This window comes from Capronia epimyces (genome assembly GCF_000585565.1).
Source record: "Capronia epimyces CBS 606.96 chromosome Unknown aczIQ-supercont1.10, whole genome shotgun sequence".
NCBI lineage: Eukaryota > Fungi > Ascomycota > Eurotiomycetes > Chaetothyriales > Herpotrichiellaceae > Capronia > Capronia epimyces.
Genome location: NW_006912913.1, coordinates 415,060 through 432,059, shown reverse-complemented (window position 1 = coordinate 432,059; position 17,000 = coordinate 415,060). Strand labels below are relative to the sequence as shown.

At 53.0% G+C, this 17,000-nt stretch overlaps 9 protein-coding genes across 9 annotated transcripts; 6 read left to right on the top strand and 3 right to left on the bottom strand.

Annotated features, from left to right (window-relative positions):
- Positions 1–692: 692 nt before the first annotated feature.
- A1O3_09701 (uncharacterized protein) lies at positions 693–2,765 on the top strand (the record flags this gene model as incomplete). Its single annotated transcript, XM_007739795.1, has 1 exon — positions 693–2,765. The coding sequence occupies one exon, from the start codon at positions 693–695 to the stop codon at positions 2,763–2,765; it is 2,073 nt and encodes a 690-aa protein (XP_007737985.1).
- Positions 2,766–3,066: 301 nt separating this feature from the next.
- On the bottom strand, positions 3,067–4,503 carry A1O3_09700 (uncharacterized protein; the record flags this gene model as incomplete). Its single annotated transcript, XM_007739794.1, has 1 exon — positions 3,067–4,503. The coding sequence occupies one exon, from the start codon at positions 4,501–4,503 to the stop codon at positions 3,067–3,069; it is 1,437 nt and encodes a 478-aa protein (XP_007737984.1).
- A 682-nt stretch (positions 4,504–5,185) lies between these two features.
- A1O3_09699 (uncharacterized protein) lies at positions 5,186–5,477 on the top strand (the record flags this gene model as incomplete). The annotated part of the gene is made up of 2 exons (XM_007739793.1): positions 5,186–5,410; positions 5,469–5,477. The coding sequence occupies 2 exons, from the start codon at positions 5,186–5,188 to the stop codon at positions 5,475–5,477; spliced, it is 234 nt and encodes a 77-aa protein (XP_007737983.1).
- Positions 5,478–7,733: 2,256 nt separating this feature from the next.
- Positions 7,734–9,257, top strand: A1O3_09698 (uncharacterized protein; the record flags this gene model as incomplete). The annotated part of the gene is made up of 1 exon (XM_007739792.1): positions 7,734–9,257. The coding sequence occupies one exon, from the start codon at positions 7,734–7,736 to the stop codon at positions 9,255–9,257; it is 1,524 nt and encodes a 507-aa protein (XP_007737982.1).
- A 641-nt stretch (positions 9,258–9,898) lies between these two features.
- A1O3_09697 (uncharacterized protein) lies at positions 9,899–10,544 on the bottom strand (the record flags this gene model as incomplete). The annotated part of the gene is made up of 3 exons (XM_007739791.1): positions 9,899–10,033; positions 10,093–10,397; positions 10,529–10,544. 3 exons carry the CDS (start codon positions 10,542–10,544, stop codon positions 9,899–9,901), a joined length of 456 nt encoding a protein of 151 aa, XP_007737981.1.
- A 970-nt stretch (positions 10,545–11,514) lies between these two features.
- On the top strand, positions 11,515–12,243 carry A1O3_09696 (uncharacterized protein; the record flags this gene model as incomplete). The annotated part of the gene is made up of 1 exon (XM_007739790.1): positions 11,515–12,243. One exon carries the CDS (start codon positions 11,515–11,517, stop codon positions 12,241–12,243), a length of 729 nt encoding a protein of 242 aa, XP_007737980.1.
- Positions 12,244–12,533: 290 nt separating this feature from the next.
- A1O3_09695 (uncharacterized protein) lies at positions 12,534–12,929 on the bottom strand (the record flags this gene model as incomplete). The annotated part of the gene is made up of 1 exon (XM_007739789.1): positions 12,534–12,929. The coding sequence occupies one exon, from the start codon at positions 12,927–12,929 to the stop codon at positions 12,534–12,536; it is 396 nt and encodes a 131-aa protein (XP_007737979.1).
- Positions 12,930–13,863: 934 nt separating this feature from the next.
- On the top strand, positions 13,864–14,783 carry A1O3_09694 (uncharacterized protein; the record flags this gene model as incomplete). The annotated part of the gene is made up of 3 exons (XM_007739788.1): positions 13,864–14,050; positions 14,083–14,657; positions 14,712–14,783. The coding sequence occupies 3 exons, from the start codon at positions 13,864–13,866 to the stop codon at positions 14,781–14,783; spliced, it is 834 nt and encodes a 277-aa protein (XP_007737978.1).
- An 827-nt stretch (positions 14,784–15,610) lies between these two features.
- On the top strand, positions 15,611–16,930 carry A1O3_09693 (uncharacterized protein; the record flags this gene model as incomplete). The annotated part of the gene is made up of 1 exon (XM_007739787.1): positions 15,611–16,930. The coding sequence occupies one exon, from the start codon at positions 15,611–15,613 to the stop codon at positions 16,928–16,930; it is 1,320 nt and encodes a 439-aa protein (XP_007737977.1).
- Between the last annotated feature and the right edge of the window lie 70 nt (positions 16,931–17,000).

Genomic DNA, 17,000 nt, shown 5'->3' with positions numbered 1-17,000 from the left:
CAGGTATCTAACTCTACCCATCATGTCTTTCTCGTCACCAGTCCTCGAACTTCGATCTGTCAATTGGGTTATTGTCCTCACCACTCCCTACGGGTCGAACCTGCCGCCCTGTACAAGGGCCATGATTCGGTTTGGCATTTTCACCATCATTGGACTTGCCTCTTTTGACCGTCTCATGAGCATTTCTGCTTGAGATACCTGCTCTTTCATTCCTGCCATGCCCTTCTCACGTTCATTGTCGGCGGTTTGGCCGACGTCCGGTCCTTGTTCTTGTGTTACTCTCAGTTCCTCGATTCAATCTTGATTGACACTGCATGCTTTTACGTCGACGGAATCCGCAGCATGGAGCATTCTCCTGGCTCAATTCCTTCGACCAATTCTTCCGGCAAGTCTGACCCATCGGGCCATCTCCCGGGAGCTCCAAAGCGTGAGTGGGAGTCAGATCTGTGTCACTTTGCCTTTGAATCTAAGGGAGCCTGCATACTAATTTCGGGACCCGTTCAGCACCATTCGATCCTCCTCGACGGCGATCATCCTTGTTCTTCAACAAGGTCCTACAGCATACGCATTCTCCCAAAACTCCCCGAGGCAATTCTTCAAACTCCTCCGAAATTCTACAGCCCGACGCCGGGCCTTCGCAGTCCAAAACCGGCCGCAAGAGGCTAGCTTCGCCACTGACAAGATCGACTGCCATGCCAGGGCACGTTGCACAGATGCAAAGACTCTTTCAAACTGCAAAAGCGACTCTGCGGCTTGACGTTCGGTATGCTACCTCACCAACCGGTACCATCGACTCGAGGCTTCCGACGAGTTCCGAAGATGGCAGTGCTGGTGGTACTGATAGCCTTGTCGAGTCCGAGGGGCAAGATTCGGGGACTCCCTCTGATGAATGGCGTTATTCTCGGGCTCCACGGTTACTCGCCGGATTCGATGTCGATGTCAGGGAGCCTTTTCCTGATAGCTCGCCGCAACTACCTAAATTACTTTCGGTCAGCGCGAACCACAGTAAATTGTTGGTTGCGGAGCCACCAAGTAGCGGCTTCACCTCGCCTGTTGACAGTCCTAACAGCAGTCCTCACCCAGAAGAAGAAGAAGAAGAAGAAGTAAGAGCAATGTCGACATCGCCCACAGGCCAGCCAACCTCGAATCACCATGCTGAAGAACAAGATGATTCCTCCTCCTTGTCTGCCGCTGCTCTAGAGGGACCATTAACAGAGTTACGAGTGAGCGGCGACGATAATATGGACATTGATCTCGCAGATGAGTCGCCCATTGTCAGTCATCTCAACCGACGCTCCAGGGATCTGGTAATGTGTGGACAGCCATCTCCAGAGACAAAGAGGGCAATTATTCTCTCTGCTCCTGCAAAGGCTGCGGCAGACTCGGCAAAGGTTAGGCGTGGGATGTTGAGCAATCTGTTTCCCAAGCCTCCCACTCACAAAGGTAGTGACGGAGAAGTGTCTTCTACAAGGTCCCGGGAGTCCCAGGAACCCGTTGTCACTCCATGCCCCGATCCTTTGCTTCATGAACGTGGGCCGGTGGTTTTGTGCCCCGATCCAGGGGTGCACTACGGCGCGGGTAAGCAAATCCCATTTGGTCACAATACCATTACTCGAGCCCCTAACATGCATCATTATCACCACCATCAGCACTCGCCCCATTCAGGAATGGCCCAGCCTTCGCTGCCCTTCAACCGGGCCACAGCAACCGGTAGTCCGATGCCGATGTTGAAGGTTCAATCGCCTCCAGTGTCACCCAGACAAATGAGGCCACCTTCTCGTGATGCATGGCATGGTGCACCCCACCTCAGCCATCGTCGACATCCGCTTCACCAGCACGAACAGATGAACCGGGACTACCCGTCTGGCACTACCGAACACTTCCAGCCTGGTTGGTCCCATGCGAAGGAGGGCCCACAAACTCTCCGACCTTCAGGCCCGGCGATGTATCCTTTCTCAACAGCGGCTGCCAAAGTCGTCGGACAGGACCCGGCTCCTGATTCAAGGATACGAGACTCATACAGGACCGACACCTTAACGCCCCTCGCCAGGCCTCCCACCAGGTTTCGAAAGAATGGCATTGTCGCCCTTGCCAGTGCTCGTGGTGTCGGCAAATATTACGGCATGCCTGCTTATGGACCGAGACCCTCCAGTCGATCTAACCACTCGAGGCTAGTGCGTCTACCGGACGCCCAAAGATTCCGCAGCAGTCCCCCAAGATCCTTCGCAGATTCGATTCTACCTGCACACCCAAGAAAGCGCTCACGGGAGGTCGAAACAACTGCCATCGGTGTACTAGAGGACAGAGCCGATACGGGACATCCGCTGGACCCAAAACTCAAATTGGAAGAAGGCGAGGATGTCATTGCAGTTGATGACGAGACGAGGGCAGCCATCCGCATGAGTCTTTATGGCGCATCCGCACCGGACGCAGCCAGCGAACTGGACAGGAGTATCACAGAACTTAGCCCAAATGTTGTGGCCTGGCGAAAAGGAGCCCGACCTTCGGGAAGAAGAAAGAAAAGACGGCCGAGTTATTGGGATGACGACCTAGAAGAGGTCGTACGAAGTCCAGCCGCAAGACACATTGTGAGTTCGCCAGTCACCAAGGAAGACGTGAGGTCTCAGCAGGCCGAAGTGGAATTCCAGGACGAGCCTCCGGTGCAGGACATGGCCATGGCGCACGAGCACGATGGAATAGAAGGTATTTCAAGAATTACCGAAGGAGGTACAGCTCTACAGGACGACGGGCAGATGGAGAATTGATCATTTCACTCATTCCGACATCGAGTATTGTTTGATAAACTAGCCTTTGAAGGGAGAGACAAAAAGGGTTGATATATGTATCTTGTGATACGTAATATGTTGATGTAGGCTCCCGCCCATCAGGCATGGTTGTGAAGGTTGTCCTACGGCTTTTTTCAAGGCACAGAAGCCGAAGCCATCAGGACAAGCTACATTCACCCAAACTTCTAGTGTACATTATATTACATTTGGAGTCTTATCATCACCTTTTCGAGAACTCTAGGCAGACCATGCCAACAGCAGCTGCCATACACCCTGTAGGTCAACCGAGCTTCAGAACCCGCGACCGTGGTTCAGACGCCGAAGTTGTAGGCGAAAACAGGGACTGCCTCTTTGGTGATGTCTGGAAGTCAGGCCTTGAGTTGGAAGTTCCACGATACTTCTCGGGTCGAAGCTGGTCGCTGCCAAAGGATACTGATGGTGGGGAGGCCGGAATTTCAGAATCATTTTCAGAACGGAACTTGCCCCCTAGTAGTGAACTATTCGTGGCTGTCGTGATGCAATCGTTTTGGGCAAGATGGTCGTAATCATAATCGTAATCGTAGTTGTACAAGTCGAGCAATCCCAACTCACACCGCACTTGCCATATTTCGCGCTCGAGACTGTCGAGTGCAGAGACCGTCGACAACAGATCAGGGACGGTCAAGTCCACTGAGGATTGGAAGTGGCCTTGACACTGTCGCAGGGCGGGCGGGACGAGGATACCGTACCATTTCAGCGGATCTTTGGGATTTGCCTTGGGTGGAGGTGTCGACGAGAGCTCCTCGGGTACAGGTGTAGGCTTCTCGTCAGATGCGGATGGGGGCGTGAGCGTGATTGAGTAAGAGAAGTGAGTGCAGTGCGTGTCGTCCGATGAAGATTTACGTGAACCTCTGAGGGTGTCACTCGGCGCCTTGGAAGGAATAGGGATAGGGTCAAGGTGAGACGCATGGTGTATGGAGGTGGATGTGGATGCGGAGGTGGAGGTTGAGACTGAGGCTGAGGTTGAATCCTGGCTGCGATTGTCATGTTTGGCCTCGGCTCCTTCTACCTGCTTCTCAGCTTCACCTGCAGTCGTCGGTTCGGGATTCAGCGTTCGTTCTGCATGAGCAAGCTCTTGCTCTTGATTTCTCGTCGTCAAGTCTACCTTCAGCCCTTGGGTTCCTTTGGTTCCTGAACCATGAAGATGTTGCTCTGCAGAGTCACCAGTTTCTTCTAATTCGTCGCCGGCGGTGCAGGTTCGCTTGCTCTTCTCGATTTCCATGATTGTAATCTTGGAATCCTGCCTGTCGTGCCCCGTTCCTGTCGGTTTTGCGGTTCCCACGACGTCATTATCCCCCAAGCCAACGTCTTGGTTAATCTGCAGTCTCTTCAGCGCTTTCATGCGCTTGTCGTATCCTTCTTCCCCATACCGCCTGCCTGGACCAAGGGCGGAGTTTCTGTTTGCCTGTGCTAGTGCCAAGAAGCCGGAGGCAAAGCCCTTGGACAATTGCTCGCGGAGCCTGGTGTATGTGTCTAGCAAGGTCAGGTAAGATTCCAGAAGAGCGTCCAGTCTTTTAGAGAGCCGCTTGTCATCCTCGTGGTCTGTTTCGATATCGATCCGACTAGACTGTAGTTTGTGGGTGTCGCCTTCTGTTGTTTCTGCCCTAGTTTCGGTATCGTCCTCAAGGCTGGGCGGGGGACTCGAAGCAGGGGATGGGAGGGATAGGGATGGTGCCATGGATGCACGGCTTAGCTGGCGGATTCTGCTATTGCCATTCAGAGTGAAAGCTCATAGAACATCAGTCGTGCAAACCAGGATCCTCCGCTGTGCATGTCAAGGATCGGCTTCGTGTAACTGTCGGCTTCGACAACTGCGTGGCACAATACTGAATTGCAATCCAGATGTTGAGTGGTATAGGTAGTACGGATAGGAGTGGTAGTCGTTGGAGTTCGTATAGCTCGGTCGTATCGGGGATTCCAGGCCATTACGCCGAGCGCAGACATTGACGCAACGATAGCAAATAATCGCCGCTGCGAATAATGTTTGCAAAGCTGCCTGGCTGCTATAGCCATCTTTCCGCTTCTTTCAAGATCCTTTCATATTTGTGTTCACGAATATCGAGTCTGGCTTTCTGTTCCCTGTTCCCTCTTCTCAAGGCGCAGGCGGATATTCCTCGAGGCCCAAGGACCGGATCTGCGCTGGTAGATAAAGTCCACCCGCATCCTGCAACACGAGCTCACCCGTTGGCAACTCTCAAGTCTTGCTATATATCACGCCACCACCACGAAGTGATACCACCGCATTACACATTGCCTCCAGCGAACACTCCGCACACGTCTCTGTGTCTGGCGCTCTCCCCACAGATCGTCTGACTCTGCCCCGGGCCTATTCCGAGATCACCCTCCCGCATCTGCTGGGCATGGCCTCCGCGGCCCTGGCTACCGCAGCCGACACGTCTGCATCTACTGTGCGGTCGCTGTATCGGTCACTGTTGCGCACGTCGAATCAATTCGCGAACTATAATTTCCGAAAATATGCTAGGAGGAGGACGAGAGATGCTTTTCACGAGTATCAGCATGAACAGGATGCTAGACGGATACAAGAGTTGGTGCAGAAAGGGCTGAAGGAGCTGCAGGTCATGAAGGTGAGTTGCAGTTGGTTGCATTTCGGGTCCATGGACCTTGCTTCTTGCATGAATTCAGTTGAATTGAGGCGCCGCAATCGATCGGCTCTTGCAAAGCCATCCGCGCGATTTTATGTCCGACAACAAAATAGCTGACCTATACTTCCAGCGACAAACCGTCATATCCCAGATGTACCAGCTGGACAGGCTGGTAGTGGAAGGCGGAGCATCGGTATGACCCTCGATTCTTGTCCTTCCACATCAACCCCCCTGCTTTTGGGCCCTTGTCTAACATCTCTTGCAGGGCAAGGAGACTGGAGGTCGTGGTGGAGTGGTACGACAAAAAGATACCGGGTATGATCTTCCTTGTTGCTGCCCTGGTCGATCAGCCTACTAACTATCATTCCTGCAGATGGGACTGATGTCTCAACCATGCTGTGTCGACATTGTCACCAACTTGTGTATAGTACTCCTTGTTAATACTTAGATAGACACTCCTGTCAATGTGGCACTCACAGTCTGATACCAATGAAGCTCTGGCCTCTCCCCCTTTTGTGTCTGGACAGTTTGTGTGACTTTCGTAGGTCTGGCCTGTGATTCTTTTTGTTCGTCTTGTCCCTGTTGTCTGACCCTGTTGTCTGGTGCTGTTGTCTAGCCCTGTTCGCCCTTCCCATCTCCATCTCGGAGAAATGTTGATCCGGTCCGAGCGGCTACTCCCGCTATTAGCGTACGGAGTGATGCTTGGCTCTCGCTACACCTTCTGTTTGTAGACCTGGATGATTATCATCTTCAGACGCGTAGAAACCTGTCATTGTAACTTCATCAACAACCTACACTTGCATCAACAGATCGGTAGCACAACCCCTGTGTCTGCCCTTCAGCATCATATCAAACACTGTCCTAGAGATCAGAACCTTCTGAAACACGCATCGAGAGTATCCTGGAGGAAAGGAGAGACAAGCTCACCGTCATGGCACCGGTACGTGAATTTCCTCAAGGTCAGCCTGAGGTTGTCGCAAAAGTTGCAAGATCAACGTTTTTTTGTCGTCCCGGATGCAATTCATCTGAAATCACATGTCGTCGCCCCGGGTTTGATGCGTTGGGAGTCACATGGCGTCGTCGCCCACCGGACTGCCTGCCCGGCTCGCCTCAACCTCATTTCCACAACATACACTACCAAATTTCACTTCAACTTTACCCCAAAAAAACCTGCAACAGCAACAGCAACAGCAGCAGCAACAGCAGCAGCAACAGCAGCAGCAGCAACAACAACAACCATGCCTCGCCGTATTGGAGCCACCTCTGGCAATTCGTTTCACTGTGCTGTCTGCGGGAGGGACTACTTGGCTCCGAGAACCCTATATCGGCACTTTCGAGACCGCCATCCCACCCTTACTGGTGGTCGCACTCGCGACCCCAGTTGGATCCGTCAGGGCCAGGGAGGGAATGGTGGCGCGGGGAACGCACAGGTTGCTCCGGCGCCTGTCGCTAGTACTCAACCTGCCATTCCCGTTGGGGGCGGTCAAGGTGGTGTCGTTTTAGGGAACTTTCAGCTGGGTGTCCCTCCCGTGGGCAGCGCAGGTGAAGCTGCTTTTATCGTTTTTGGTTCTTGGTTGCTTGGACTTCCTCTCCCGAGGGACGTCGCCTCCCTTAGCGACGCTGTCGCCGCCCACCTTGGGTTTTCTTCTTCCTCTCTCCCTCCCGTCCCTCCCGCCCCTCAAGCTCCCCCTGGCCCTGAGACAAACCTCTTCATTGCGCATCCCGAGGCTGCCAATGAACCCATTCAGGCCCAGGGGGGTGGTGAAGACTCTTCTGTTCCTGGGCCTTCGGGCGACTTTTCTTCTTCTGTTTCTGGGCCAGAATCGGCCAATTGAAAACACCGCCTCTAACAGAAGGCAGCTCCGTTCCTCCCGCTCGACGAGGCACCAAGAACACAACGTGGCCGCCCGGAACCGAGCTGGAGCCATCGACTGGGACCCGACCGAGGGCCTGCCAGTGCGCAAGTGGGAGAGAATCACTGCCCGAGTCAGCCAAGATGCCTCGACCGATCCCACCGACGGTACCAGCCAAGGTGCCCAGAATAGCACCGGCAACTTCCCATGGCCAGAGCACCCATTGCCCTCTTTTTCCTCCCAACTTCCCCCACATTCACAGGTGAGCACCGCGATTCCATTCTTTGCATCAATCCAGAGGCTACTGCTGCCTGGTCCCGGACAACTCTGTCTGTTCGATGGCTTATGGACGGCCGCCCTTTGTTTCTTTCAAAGACACATTCATGATCAACGTCCAACTTAGTGCATGCTAACGTGAAGCCCGTCCTTAGGAACTCCTCCGAAGAGCCCGTATGGGCAATACCAATGTCACGCCATCAGAGTGGGACCGAAAGACAAATTCGTGGATCCCAGGCAGCGAAGTCGAAGCTAGGAATGCCCGCCTCAAATCAAAACACCTCTTGACCGTTCCTGATTCGCCGAACTCGCATGAGGAAAATGACAATGAAGAGGACAACGACGACCTGTTTGACGCCGATGGCTTACCTACAAAGCGGAGAAAAACCAACACTGGAGTGCCTGAAAGAGTCATCGAAATCAAGAAATGGGCGCCAATTGATTCAGCTCTTGCCGAAAAACTGCCAGAACCAAAATACCTTGCTGACCGCCGACCTGGTATGGAGAGCCTCTACGGAGGAGCATACAAAGCGACAAACGGGTTCGGAACGCTGGGAATCAATCCCGCCGCTGTGTCTGGTGCCGTCGGCTATGACTTAGGAGATGGCTCAGGGTTAGGAAGTGCGTCGGGCGTACTCGGCTCTACAAAACCTGCACCAGAATCAACACCGGTCAGAAGAAACATGCCTCCGAAGCGTAAGAAGAAGAAGCTCGGCGGTCCAGGACGCAGAAAGGCAAACCCAACACCCGCTGGAGGCACTGCCCCTGCTGTGGCACTAGAAGATGTCACCATGACTGATACTCCTACGGGAGATAACATTCAGCCGGCCACAAAAGATGGTCAAGAAGACAAACATCCTGCAGGAGACCCCGAAGATTCGGGAAGTGAGAGCGAAGGCGAAGGCAGTGAGGAAGGGGAAATCGAGGAAGCTGAAAAAGAACCATCTCAAGCTACGGCACAAACTACAAACCTTTTAGGCGACACCGATCCCACCCAAACACAAACACAAGCTAGCCAAACAGAGGTTGAGTCACGAGATGAATCTGCAGACATTACGGCACAATCGGATATGACAGACACTGAGATGCACCACGCCATATCTTCCGAGGTACTATCAAGTGCACAAACCCTTCAGGCAGAGACCGTTAGACAACAAGCGGCGACGCCGATAGCAGTGCCCGAAGAGACACAACCAGAATTACAACTAGAGGTTACCTCGACCACCGAGACACCAGTCACAGAGACTGCATTGCCGCCTCCACCTGCCATGGCCGAAATTGAAGCCAATGCAGACGCAAACGTATCTGATAACACAGCAATGACTGTCGAACCCGAACCCGAACTTGTACTTGAGCAAGTACCAATTCCTGAGCACGACCCGCAGGCCACAGCGGTCTCAGTGCCAACCCCCGAAGCCGTCAGAACTGAAGACGCAGTGTCGCCGACATTCGAACAAGCCGAGCAAACAGAAGCTCAGGACCAAACCACCCAAGCAACCACACATACTATTGCAGACGATACCCATCTGACTGATGAGGCACAGCCACAACAAGCACCAACACCAACGCAAACAAGCGAACCACAAGAACCACAAGAACCACAACAAGAAGCTGCAGAAGAGCAAGCACAAGCTGGAGGAGAAGTGGATTTACTTGGTGGGTTGGAAGCTGCTGTTGAGAAGGAACACAGGGCGATTTAGATGATCGAATGACTGGAGCACGATCAATGCTGACCATGTCATGGCGGCTCAGTGCGGAATGATGGACGAGAAGGAGGATTCGAGTCACCAAACCTTTTACAGGGCACAGGTCGGCCTCACAGGATCGAATCTTGCAATGTTTTGCAGTCCAGATGAGCCAGCATGGAAAGGGTCTCACATGGAACTTTGTACATCACGGATAGGGGTGCTGTTAGCTAGCAACATTGAAACAAGCTATGCAAGAAGCAGGACTAACTGCACCACGGCACACAAGCTGGACGAGCTTCAATGGCAGCAGTATCGCTCAATACATCATCAGTAGAGTTTATGCACAATTCAAGCAGTGTTTTGCAATGAGTCCAATAATTATCAGGGAGACAATTGTAGCCCATCGTTTATTGGTAGATGAAATCGTGCCGATCTGGGGCGGCAGTTTCGCGCCTACACGAGAACACCTCCTGGCAACTTATTCGAGGATTTTATGGATACAAAGATGAGTTTGGAATTCCCCATGTCCAACTCCCGTGCTTGATGTACTCTTTCCCATCAGCAACGTTCCTCTTCACCTCGCCCTTCACCTGCATATCCGCCTCTCACTTCCATCCTTGCTTGGTTTTCAGGAATATTGGATAGCAATTGATCTAGTCAAATGGGTTGGTGCGGGTACCCCAGTAGGTGAGGAACACGCTGAGGCCGACGGTTTCCAGAAGACGAGCAAGAACTCCCACGGCAACGGTGTCAACAGGTCGCTTCTCGACGACGAGGGCGGAGATGAGCTGCATCAGTCAATGTTAGTTCCAATCTCTCATTGTAGTCAGGTCAGGACACAACATACCGACGGGCTGTACGAAGCGGCAAAGATCAAGCTTCCCAAATAAGCAGCACCCTTGTAGCTCAGCGTACCAGTGGCGTTGATCAAAGCTGCAACACCATAGGTCTGGACAGCAGAGCCGAGAATGGAGCTACCCCAGCTGGCAGCGGCAGTAGCGGTCTCCTTTGACTTGAAGAACTCTTCCTTACTGTCAGCAGCCTTGGCACGGTGATAGACATCGCCGAACAGGGGAGCCAACACGCCAGCGCCGGAGATCTGGTTGAAGACAACGCCTAGGGCAATCGCAGAAGGCTTGACGGGTGGGAGATCTAAAGAGAGGCGATGTTAGTTGTATGGCTCTGAAGGAATGAAACAGGTGAGGTGAGGTAGATTTTGAGCTTCAAGGTGACGTAGCAAGAGGTACGGGGAATCGGGAAACAAGGGAGTATACTGGACGTACAGTGTAGTGTGGCCATTGTGAAGAAGTGGTTCTGTGGGAGGAGATGAAAGGTCTTTGACAATGAAGTGATGGTGATTGATTGAAGGTCTGGTGGTTTGTAGACTGAGTGTGTGATGGAAGAGAAGGAGAATTGAAAGGCAACCAATTCCCGGCTGGAGGTTATATGCGGGAAGAGGACAGCTGGTGCGGTTCCCGAGGTGGCTTTGCAACTCGATGGTGGCAGCTGTTCTTGGTGAAAGCTGGCCAACGACGCAAACAATGACGACACGTGGAGACGGGCAGGTGTAATGTCAAGATTCAACGGGACGTCCTTCGCCCAGGTATCGGCAAACCTCGGAAGACAAGCGGCGTCTTACAATGTAATGACAGCTGCTTTGTGGAGACCTATTATGATGTCAGTGCCGATGGACGAAACTGGCCATCTGACGTTTGTTGAGCGAGGAACCTTCTCGTTCCCGCAGCGGGATTGGCCGATTTCGCAATTTCGTTTCCCCGGTGCAAAATGATGCCAGGGTCACGGCGACTTCGAGTAAGGTACTCCAGTATCTACCTAGCTGACCACAGACGGCCTCAATCCTGAATCTACTCTCTAGGTAGGGAATACAGTTCTCGGGTTCGCCTCAGAATAGCCTCAGGGACGAGGTATCTTCCCCTGATACACGTATCTACCTAAGCCTACCCCGGATTCTGTACCCGCCCAGTCTCTCCCAATCATCTTTAGCGACAGAGTCTTTAGTGTGGCCTCGTATCAGCAGCCTCCTGCAACACTATTTTTGCAGATTCCCACAATTAGAAGACTCGGCTATCTTCCACCTAATCGTGAACAGGCGTTCAGGATTCAGTTGAGATTCACTCCTTCTTTTGGTCGACTGCGCTGCTACAGACAATCTGCTTCTGTCAACTCTTCCCAAACGCACAAATGGATAATGAGGTAAAAATTTGGTAATTAGTTATCGCCGACTTCAGCATCGACCAAGTCTTCAGCAATGCCGTCCTCACGCTCTTCCTCTCCTGAGAACGACATATTCTCCATATCCACCGCCCTAGTCCCTGAACGGGCCAACAAACCTGCTACAACCACCAGACTAACTTTCGACAACCTCCTGCCCAGCGACTCTCCTCTCCTCCTCCACGAAGACCTCCAAGAAGGATGCGGCGGCCAACTGTGGCCCGCGGGGATGGTCCTGGCGAGATACATGCTTACCTACCATAAGGTGCGATCTCTGCTAGGCAAGTCCATCATCGAGATTGGCGCTGGTGGAGGTTTGGTCGGGCTAGCTGTGGCCCTGGGCTGCCAGGTTGATACAAAGATCTGGATCACAGACCAGTTACCGATGCTTGCGCTGATGGAGAAGAATATTGCTTTAAACAATCTGGAGGGGAGGGTAGGCGCCGAAATCTACGACTGGGGCACGCCTCCACCTTCGACCATCCTACACAGCGGAACAGAGCACCCTGATATCCTTCTGGCGGCTGACTGCGTCTATTTTGAGCCCGCGTTTCCTCTCCTACTCCAAACACTAGAAGACCTCATAGGCCCTTCGACGACATGCTACTTTTGCTTCAAGAAACGGCGGAAGGCAGATATGCGCTTCATCCGCGACATGATGAAGAAATTCGTCGTTGAACAGATCGCATATACTGGGCGAGAGGCAGATCAACGAGAAGGTATATTCTTGTACCAGGTCCAAAGCAGAGAAAGCACAAAACAATGACTTAACATCCGTCAATGTAAAAATTCATTCGATTCATTCATACAACAATACTTCGGGTATCACACTACTTTCTTGCATCATCATGATCATACAATATCCCATCAAGCCGCCTCTCAAGGTCGACCGCAGTACTCTCCAGATGCAGCATAGAGATGTGCTTCGACGCCGGAGAGTCGACCGTTCAAAACAGATTGGCTAGTGTTAGATATCGCTCCCTATCTCTCCACTGAGACCGCAAGGTTTGAACCCATGTCCGCTCTTTGCCACGAGACCTGGTTTCGGACGGAGGCCTAGTAGTATCTTCGGGTCCCCCTCCCATCAGTCCCATGCATTCGCCTGGTTCCTGCTGCCTTTTGTCCAGGGCGACGAGTCAGCGTGCCACGGAGCTTGAGCATGGCGCCCGACACTTTGTCGCTCATACTGGTCTTGCGGCGAGGCGTGGTGGTTGGGGCTGCTCGTGTGGTCCGAGTACCGCCGCCGAACCGACTTCGTCGGGCTGGTCGAGCTGTCGTGGCCGGCGCTCGAGGCGCTGTTCTGCCACGCAGCCGTTGCATCAGAGTTGGCTTAGTGCCCACAGCTCTACCTCTGGCAGGTGTTCCTGCTGAGCCCGGATGATGAGTTGTGGTGGTGGTGGTAGTGACAGTTGTACCACCGGGGTGATGACGAGTTTTTCTTCCGAGAACCATTTTGGCAAGTGTTGTAGTCTGATAGAGTTCTTTCGATAGTACTTGAGGGAGATTTTATCGCAGTGGATGTTTTATGGGTGAGATATGGGGTAGAGTGTTCTGGAGGGTAAGACCTGCTTTTATCAATAACACTCTCTTGGAGGAAGGTCATCTACCAGGTTGCTTTCTTGATCGTCCAAGGTATGATGGCGACGTCATGGTTGGCCAGTCCCGCGTGTCCATCCAGCATCCTGGCCTCTGGCCTGGGAAGATCGTCAAAGGTTGACCATGTTGGAGAACAGCAGGTTTCTAGTCCCCAGTAGCCTGACACCTGGAGTCGAGATCGCCTCGATAGACCAATCAGTGATGGTAGATTGCGTTCACCTTTGTACCGCCAGGGCGCAGGCAGCAAGGGACAATCTTGGCTGACGCAGGGCAGGTTTCCCCATTGCAGACAGTCTGGGATGCCCCTCGCATCAAAACGTGCGTCAATTGGGTGCGACACCGTCAATGTTCGATCGTTGTAAGTAGTACCCAGAGAGCCGCGTGCGCGTATGATCCCTGTAGCGGTGTCATCCGACCACCCTGAGAACGTAGGGGCAGGCCATACCGATTATAGCACAGAAGTAAGCAAACTGAAGTCGACTCATACTGAGACGGTCCTTGGAGATGGGAGGAGGCTTCTATGGACCACTAATTAGTAGACTTGAAAAATACAATGCAGAACTAAAGACCGACTTCTGAGAAACGGATTTCGTGTAGCGGGCCGATGGATGGTGTAGTAGACAACCAGCATCTGCATTCTCTCTCCAAATACCCATCACATCAATTTACCTGAGGCCGGCAACCACCTGCTGCACATCACTTGTACATATCTGGAACTTTACGTTCTCCGTCATGGCTTCTACCGACAGAAGACCTCATGCCTTGTTGCAAGCAAAGTCTTTTCGATCCCATGAACCTGGCCTCCACACCGTTCACCTTGAATCAACATCCGTTGCAAACCACCTTCGACCACGACAAAGCCGTGACTCTGGCAGTCGGACCACATCTCGAATCTCGAAATCTCGAAACAGCATCACCAAAGACCAGCCTCCTCGCTCAATGCTTGCCGATAATTTCTCAGGAAGGATACCATGCGCGTGAAGCCTGGCTTGAGACTGACTCTTCACAGCGAGCCTTGAGCAGTATCGAGACACCGTTAACGTGCAAGTGAACCAGGATCTCCAAGACATCCAAAACAGGTTCACCGCCAGTATTGACGATCTTACCATCAAGTTTGAAGGGCACTTCAGAAGCCTCACCAACGTCGAAGAGCCCTTGCAAAGACCATTCATCGCAGAGACCTTAAATGTGCAAGTCAAGCCCATTCCGGAAAATGCTGAGGGACATCAAGGAGTACAAGAAGTCTTACTCCGCAATCAGATCGAGGGGTTTCGGAAGTTGCGGGGAGAAAATGAACGCGCACTGTGCAGACTTTGGGAAGAATGGGAAGATGTACAATTCGAACTCATCGGCCTGGCTGCAGAAGTGTTTGGTCAAGAGTCAATGACCTTCGCCCAAACGAGGGATGAAGATATGAAACCAGGTCAGAAGGAAAAGCTGCAGAAGGTACTGGAGCGTGTTCCCGGATCGCATGGACAGATGTACAACCTCCGCGAATCCTTGGAGGGAGACCTTCAACGGTTCGAAGCGAGCATGAATCAGATCAGCTCTAGGACCAAGAAGACAATGACGGAGATGCAACAGGTGAGCGCTTGGGTAATTCTCCAATGGCGGCTAGGATCTCACTCCTGCTTGCAGCAATACACCATTCAAAAGAACAAACTCTTCAAAGGGCTTCACCAACACATCGAAATGCTGGCAGCTCTGTGAGGGACGGAGCTCCATGGCGTTGCCGGTCACCTGAGCGGGAACGGAACGATGTCGGAAGGGTGAGTCCTCCTATGATAGGACAAATCTCGTGCCGCATTGGCGGTGAGATTACCCTGTGAACCAGCTGACCTGAGTACTGCAGATTGTCACAGGAGAAGAGGCTGGAAGTGGCTCAGGAGACAGTCATCAACTTTGAAAGTTCAGCAGCCGTGAATAGCCGTGTGTGGTATCCCCCATGCAGTCAGTCGAGGGATCTGGGTGGGTTTCTCCGAGTGAAAGCTTCGAACAAGTTTTTTTCTTTTTGCCTCCTAAACGGAACCTTGCCATTACGATAGGTCAATTGAGTCGATATCTGGCAAAGAGGGCATTCTGTTATCTGTGGCAAGGCTAAGAAATCTTCCCTTTCGAGATTTATTCGCGACCATGCAAGCACTCCTGGCATACGTCATGTACGAAACGCCTTAGCCATTCTAACGGTCCGCGGCCGGCATTTCACGTAACGAATGAGGCCCCTTGATACAACATGTACCCTTAAGGGCGCAGAGCTTCTAGAGCCGGTTCGAAGGTGAGGGCATTGATTGAGGCGTGCCTCACTGGTCAAACAATATTGGATCCCATGTCGGATATGGCCTTGCACGGACACTAAGGCATCCTTCAGCGACACATACCCACAAAATCAGTCACCGTTGTCCCAGGTCCTCCTGATATATATGAGTCAAGGTACAGAGTACAGGTTTGTTTGTCTCTTCTCGATCTTCACAATCTTTGCTTCACGACTTCTTGGAGAACTAGATTTACTCTTCCCAAAACCATTGGCACTGTGCTCAATGGCTCCAATAGCAGTCACTCCCCTCTCTCCCCCTTCGCCCACGTTGGACAACACATCCAAGTTGACAAAAGCCGGCGCGGAGACCATCCTTTCAAAGACCATTTCGAACGGCTCGCCAGCCGTTGCTGATCTGGATGCCTCGAAACTCATCTTCACCAGGAACTTGAGCCCCAAAAACGTGGTAGCCCCAAATTCACCGGAAGTATGGAGTCAGAACTACACGAGCGATCATATGCTCACGGTGCGTTGGACCGAGCAATCGGGGTGGGAGGCGCCTGAGATTCGACCGTATGGACCACTTTCCCTCATGCCAACCGCCTCTGTCTTCCACTACGCTACCGAGTGCTTCGAAGGAATGAAAGCATACAGAGGCTTTGATGGCAAGGTACGATTGTTCCGCCCCGAAAGGAACGCGAGGCGATTTCTCCAGTCGGCCACTCGGATCGCGCTCCCAGGCTTCCCGCCCGAAGAATTCTTGAAGCTCCTGAAGAAGTTTGTTGGTGTTGAAGCTCCCAAATGGGTCTCGGAGCCCGGACAGTTCATCTACCTCAGACCGACGATGATTGCCACCGCGCCGGCCATAGGCATCCAGAGGCCTCGTGAAGCACTGCTCTATGTCATGATGGTCATGATGCCGTCTCTGGGCGACCCGTCTGCCGTACCTCCGAGTGTGACCGCTTCAGCCGGAACCGGATCCGGCCAGGCGCCAGAAGCGAAGCGTCTGGCTGCAGCAGGCATGCGCCTCCTTGCGTCCCGACACGACATGATCCGCGCGTGGCCCGGCGGGTTTGGGAGCGCCAAAGTTGGCGCCAACTACGGGCCGACGCTGGTGGCCCAAGGCGAAGCTCGAGCCCGTGGCTACGATCAGATCCTGTGGCTCTTTGGCGACGAGTGTTTCGTCACCGAAGCCGGAGGGAGCAACTTCTTCGTTTTGTGGAAGACGGCCCAAGGCCGCACGGAACTCATCACCGCCCCGCTTGGCGACGGCGTCATCCTCGAGGGCGTGACACGCGCCAGCGTCCTGGATCTCGTGCGTCGCACCAGGCCCGACGTCGACGTCGTCGAGAGGAAGTTCACCATGCACGAAATCGTCCAGGCTGCTGACCAAGGCCGCTTGATCGAGGCGTTCGGCGCCGGCACCGCCTTCTTCATCTCGCCCTGCTCCGACATCCATTTCCGCGGTGTCGATGTCTCGCTCCCCCTTGCCAAGGGAGTCACTGCCGACTTTGCTCGGGCGATCAGACAGGCCTTGAAAGATATCATGTATGGCAGCCAACAGCATGAGTGGGGTGTTGTTGTGGAGGAGGAGAAGATTTGAATGAACGGTCTGCTTTTCAAGGTTTTGGGTTTTGGGTTGTGCGTTTCACGTCTCGGAGTCGGAAACAGGA